The 5,991-nt window shown below is 47.1% G+C and overlaps 1 protein-coding gene across 1 annotated transcript; it reads left to right on the top strand.

The window, feature by feature from the left end:
- On the top strand, positions 1-5,991 carry sox19b (SRY-box transcription factor 19b). The gene is made up of 2 exons (XM_069723536.1): positions 1-951; positions 4,107-5,991. The coding sequence occupies exons 1-2, from the start codon at positions 293-295 to the stop codon at positions 4,366-4,368; spliced, it is 921 nt and encodes a 306-aa protein (XP_069579637.1). The 5' UTR covers positions 1-292; the 3' UTR covers positions 4,369-5,991.

Genomic DNA, 5,991 nt, shown 5'->3' with positions numbered 1-5,991 from the left:
GGGGAGAGATGAGTTCAGTGTTCAGCTGGCCGCCGGACAACAAGTGGTTTCATCTGGAGAAGAAGAAGACAAAGATCTTCCATCCCAGTGATGAGTGACACCGCGCACCTCTAATCCACGAACCGAGCTGTCTGTCCGTCTCCGGGCGCGTCGTGAGTCAGTACTTCATCTGGATCCTCGGCGGTCCGGTTCGACCTGTAGGAACACCCGGCCACAGTCGCCAGGTGGACGGCGACAAAGGCTGCTTTCAAGTGTTCAGTGACTCACCTCACCTTTCCTCTACCTGAGCAACATGTACAGCATGATGGAGCACGAGCTGAAGCCGACCGGCCAGCCCCCGTCTCACCAGACCTCCCAGGGCATGTCCCCGGTCACCGGCAACATGACCGGGGGTCTGGGCGGCAACGGGAACTCTCACCCGGGCTCCAAAACGGTGTGCGCTCCGGGAACCGACCCCATGGATAAAGTGAAGCGGCCCATGAACGCCTTCATGGTCTGGTCCCGGGGACAGAGGCGCAAGATGGCCCAGGAGAACCCCAAGATGCACAACTCCGAGATCAGCAAGCGGCTGGGAGCCGAGTGGAAGCTGCTGACCGACGCCGAGAAGAGGCCGTTCATCGACGAGGCCAAGCGGCTGCGGGCGGTCCACATGAAGGAGTACCCCGACTACAAGTACAAGCCCCGCCGCAAGACCAAGCCGCTGCTGAAGAAGGACACCCAGGTGGGCAAGTATCCGCTGTCAGCCGGCAACCTGCTGGCGGCGGCGGCGCAGGGCCAAGGAGGGAGTCCCCGGATGGAGAGCTACGGCTGGGGCCCCACCGGAGGGTACGCCGGCATGCAGGGCGAGGCGCTGGGCTACACCCAGCAGCTCCACCGGTACGACCTGTCGGCGCTGCAGTACCCGCCGATGACGGCAGCACAGACGTACATGAACGGAGCCAACTCGTACAGGTGAGCCGGGAGAGTTGGACAAAGACCGTTTCTAGTTCTACTTCAAATGGAAAACCTTTCGCCCTCCTTAAAACAACCCGTTTTATTTGAGCCTTCATAAGATTGAATTTGACCCCAAAAACAAAAATATTTTTGAATGTTTTTTCAAATGAGTTCAGGCCCCTCCATTAAACATGATGTAATGTGGGACAAACCTCTCCAACGGCTTGGACACAATGCGGAAATATGTTTTTAAAGAAATTTGACTAATTTTCTGAACAAAAGTCCAACTGCTCATCACGTGACCTGGTGGCTTTCAAAAAAAAAAGGAAAAAAAAGTGCTGTTCCTATTAAAACAAACATGCACAGAAATCACATTATAAACTAAAAAGGATGTACATGATGCATTTTAGGATTTCTTAATTTACTTTTTTTTCATTTTCATTCGTTTGCACATATAAATGCAGCTGGTCTTTACTTTCCAGCTTGTTGTTCAAAGATCACATTATGTTTGTCCTCCACACTTAAAACATTTGTTTCTTTGTGATAAATCACTTTACATACAAACAGAATTAAAGTGAAGTAAAATAAGAGATGAGAAATGCTCTGAATTACTGGTCTGCACCTCCCAACACAGAGTTGTCTCATAGAAGTGACTTTATTCAGGTGGAGCCGTTGAGCTGCAGTGGGCTGAGAGCACAGGGAACAACAGGGTTCAGTCTGCTGCCTACTTGTTATGCGTGTGATGCTCTGGGCCGGTCCTGCCTGGAATGTTGATCAGGATGACTCGATGGCAGGCAGGGCTGCTCTGTGTGTGGTCTCCTACCCACAATCCCCTGGTCCTCCTCAGCCATTGTCCCCGCTCACACAGGACTAGCTGCCTCCTGCCACAGGTCTCATGTCCCTGAAACTACAAACACTTTGATAATTATTGCGGTACGATGTTGAAATATATTCCAACATCTGATTTCTGCAGTCTAAACTTTTCAGGCTTTTAAAAAATAAAAAATGATCCTCCAGCAGGTGAATCCTTTAAAGCTTCACTGACTTCCTGTCCTGTGCCACTAAAATCCCACGAACCAGACAATATTTAGAAAAAAGTTTGAGACAGAACCTGACTGAGCAAGACCGCCTGTCAACTCAACTTTATGGTTTTCAAATAGCATTTTTAATATTTTCAATTTATTTACATTTTCTCCCACAAAACCAGACGTTTCCTCTCCGGTGACACTTCAGCGCCTCCATGACATGTGAGCGTGCTGCTGTCGCTCTTATTAGCATCGTTAATAGGAATCGTTCAAATCTAAAGTCCCGGTCCAACTTTGAGTTGCAGTAATTTTTTTAAACTGAACTCTCATTTTAAAAGATAAATTTCCGCTCCGCTGTCCACCACATTAAAGCTCCAGATGATGACAGCAGTGATGCAGAGGAACATGTTGTGATTTAACCGTGTTGTGGGAAAGCTGTGAGGTTCCCTGTGTTGATGTGGAGGCTGAACATGCAGCAGTTAATCTCCTGATCCTGGATCTGCCTCAACATGCAGCTGCTGCTGCTGATTAATGTGCCACAGTTTGACTCACTGACTGAGTCGTGTTATTCCACCAGAGCAGGAAGTAGCCAGGTGTGTCACCTGAGTGAAAGTAGAACCACAACTAATAGAACAGCCCTGTCATTAATATTTTACCTGCTTGTATGAATATGTGGGATGTACTGATCTCAAGACCCAAATAGTATTTTTTGCTCATTTACAGATGAAAGCTGTATTAACTGTTTGTCCATGTTTGAAAAGGTCTTTTCATAAATTGAACATTGACAGCAAGATTCAAATGTTGTGTATTTAAATACAGTTAAATATAGTGTTTAATGATGCAGCTATAGAGTTAAATAGTTTTAATACCGTGAGGAAGTTTGGTCTGTTCAACAACTTCACCGCTTCTTTGGTCTGAAATATATTTTAAGTGTCTTTTTGTTTTTGCCGTCATGAACATTGGACCTACATTTACACGTTAAAGTGGATCAGACCTGAAGAAGATGAGAGTTTTCTGTTTTTCTGAGAAGTAGAACATAAACATGGTTTTACATTTAAGACTCGGTCTAAACTTGGTGTATGAAACACTTTATTTTGAAATGAGAGCTTTTAATTTGAAATTAAGACAGGAAGTTTCCACATTCAGCTGACCAGTGGTGAACTGATCAATGTCAGTGAAGGAGAAACAGTTCTTTGAAGGAAGCTGGATCTACTGAGTGAGGATTTTTTTTTTTTTTAGGGGCGGGGCTTATTAGGACTGAGAAATAATCAGGAATGAAGGTACGATTTGGACCAGCTTCAAACTCACTGCTGCTCACTCACCCGTTCACTTACTAGTTGGAGGAGGGAGGCGGAGCCAGCTTTATATGGTGCGTTTACAACCAGCGAGGAAACCGAACACAATTTGGTCACAATAACAGAATGGTTCTGGAGCACGACTCGGTTCGGTTCGGCTCCTGTTGGAGAGAATCCGAGACAGACGAGAGGGTTTAGACACTTCCTGTTGCAAAAAATGAATGTGAAGCAACGAGAACATTCAACCTGAGATTGTTAATATCTCTTTTCTCTATTTATTACATTACATTACATTTAGCTGACGCTTTTATCCAAAGCGACTTACAACACACTGATGGTTCACCATTGGGAGCAATTTTTTTTTTTAGGGTTCAGTGTCTTGCTCAAGGACACTTGGGCGTGTGGACAGGAGGAGCTGGGGTCGGACCACCAACCTTCTGATTAGTGTTCAACCCCCTCTACCGTCTGAGCTACAGCCTCAGTTTATGCCATAAACAATCCTGATATTTGATTTATATTCAGGCCGATCTGTTTTATTCTGTTTTTTTCTTTATTGGATAAAGACGGTTGTTTAAAACGTTTGGCTTCACAGATTCATCACACATTCTCTTCTATATGCTAAGCTAGGCTAGGCTAGGCTAGGCTAATGGTTTACAGAAACCCTGCTGCACATCCATTTTATTTTAATAACCTGTAGACACAAAACAGACATGTTGCCTGAAGCCTCCTCCCTCCAGCAGCGTGTCCTCATATTAAAGTTGTCTTTATTAAACCATGTGAATGATGCTGTAACTGGTCCTGGTCCCCCCCTCGTCCCCCTCTGCCCCCCGTCCCCCCTCTCTCCACTCCACAGCCCCATGTCCTACAGCAGCAGCCCGCAGCAGCCCAGCCCCGTCACCATGTCCATGGTCAAAGCAGAACCGATATCCCACTCGCCTCCGACGGGGACGCCCAGCCACCACCGGGGGGCTCTGCAGGGGGACCTCAGAGACATGATCAGCATGTACATACCCGGACCGGGAGGGGACGCCGGCGACCCCTCCACCGCACAAAGGGGTTACACCAGTGTCCAGCAGCACTACCTCACCGGGACCGTCCCACTCACACACATCTAGGACTGGAGGGGGACTCGCGGGGACGAGGACGAGGGGGACAGAGGAAGAGAAGCAGCAGCAGTGGTCCTGATGAACGGCTGGCTGGACGGGATGGAAGCAGGTGTGGAGGACTTTAGATCGGCAACGCAAGACGGACACGAGACGTGAAGGAGAAGCAGCTGTCCTCTGTCCTCTGGTCTGGTTCAGGTGTTTCAGACACACACACACCTGAAGCTCTCTGTTTCTACCTCGTTGGTCGTACACACACGCACACACACGCACACACACACACGCACACACACACACGCGCACGCACACACACACACACACACACACGCACGCACACACACACACACACGCACGCACACACACACACGCACACGCACGCACGCACACACACACACACGCACACGCACGCACGCACGTACACACGCACACACACACACACACACACACACACATCTACACACACATCCAGCCGCTGAGACTCCTCCCCCTCCATCACACTCTTCATCCTCCAGACAGATTAGGAAATGTTTTTGTGTTTTTATATTTTTAGAACTTATCCATAACGAGTCAAGAGTTCTTCACACCGGCCCGAACACTCTGGACAGTCATGCTCAGTCTGAGCCTGAAGCCCGGCCCGGCCCGGCCCGGCCCGGGTCTGCGGTGCCGTCCTGACGTGTCAGCAGATGAACTCTTTGTGCCTTGGCTTTAGTTCTCTTGTATTTTTAGGTTTTATTTGAAGTCCTGTTGAATGACGTGGGAAACACCTGTTGGACAATCAGCACCGCATCCACAGGAACCACAGAACACGCTGGAACCAGCCCGGTTCTGTCCACGATCACTGCTCTCCGTCTCCGGTACGGAGACGTTGGACACGTTGTACGACTTTTCCTTGCTATGATTAGTTTTAGATTTGATGTGTTCCTGTACATGTTCGGCTGCTGATTCTCCTCGAGGACGCAGCAACCCTTCTTTGGTTTTTTTAGGTTTTTCATTAAGTGAATGAAATTTTAATATGAAATGTCACATTTCAGTTGTTTTATTCCAAATATAGCAGATTGCGACTTCGCTGGAGTGATGAAGAGCTGCTCTTCTTCATGACTGTTTGTGTTTTTAAAGAGAATGTATCAGATTAAACCTCAGCACATCTTCCATCTCGTCTCTAAACTTTGTCCAGTAACCTAACGTGTAGGTAATGATAGACGTTTAAAGTAAAGGAGTGTTTCTAATCCTGCTTCTCTCCGACTCTCCTGTCTGATCTCATCAAGAACACTTGATTATGTCCAAGCTGCCGCGGTGAGGACGGATCAGACGGCGTGCAGGGGAAGCGTTCACTACTAACTCCTCGTGCTCTGGAAACGGATGCCTGACTTGTTGTTGAGAAGGGAGAGCTGTTCTTTTATAAAGTCATGTGTGAATGTTTACATTGCTACCCAAGTATTTGAACATGTAACTTTTATACTGACATATTTTTAGAGTGAATTGTGGTGTATGTAAATGCTGCCATGTAGTTACTGTTCCTGTAAATACTGTATATATTTTTAGGCTCTTACAATAAGAGTCTGATTTCTTTTTGATTAAAAAAAATGTTTGTTATGGCATTCATGACAATATTAATAAAAAGTACAAATCCTTTTC

This window comes from Brachyistius frenatus, unplaced genomic scaffold, assembly GCF_029030835.1.
Source record: "Brachyistius frenatus isolate BFR_SWC_R1_liver_20210118 unplaced genomic scaffold, ASM2903083v1 Contig_333, whole genome shotgun sequence".
Lineage (NCBI taxonomy): Eukaryota > Metazoa > Chordata > Actinopteri > Embiotocidae > Brachyistius > Brachyistius frenatus.
Note: the sequence above shows the minus strand (reverse complement) of the source record. Positions and strands in the feature narration are given on the sequence as shown.

Coding starts and splice junctions, on each gene's coding strand:
- sox19b (XM_069723536.1), top strand. CDS start 293: ATGTACAGCATGATGGAGCACGAGCTGAAGCCGACCGGCCAGCCCCCG. Junction 952..4,106: donor AACGGAGCCAACTCGTACAG/GTGAGCCGGGAG, acceptor TCCACTCCACAG/CCCCATGTCCTACAGCAGCA.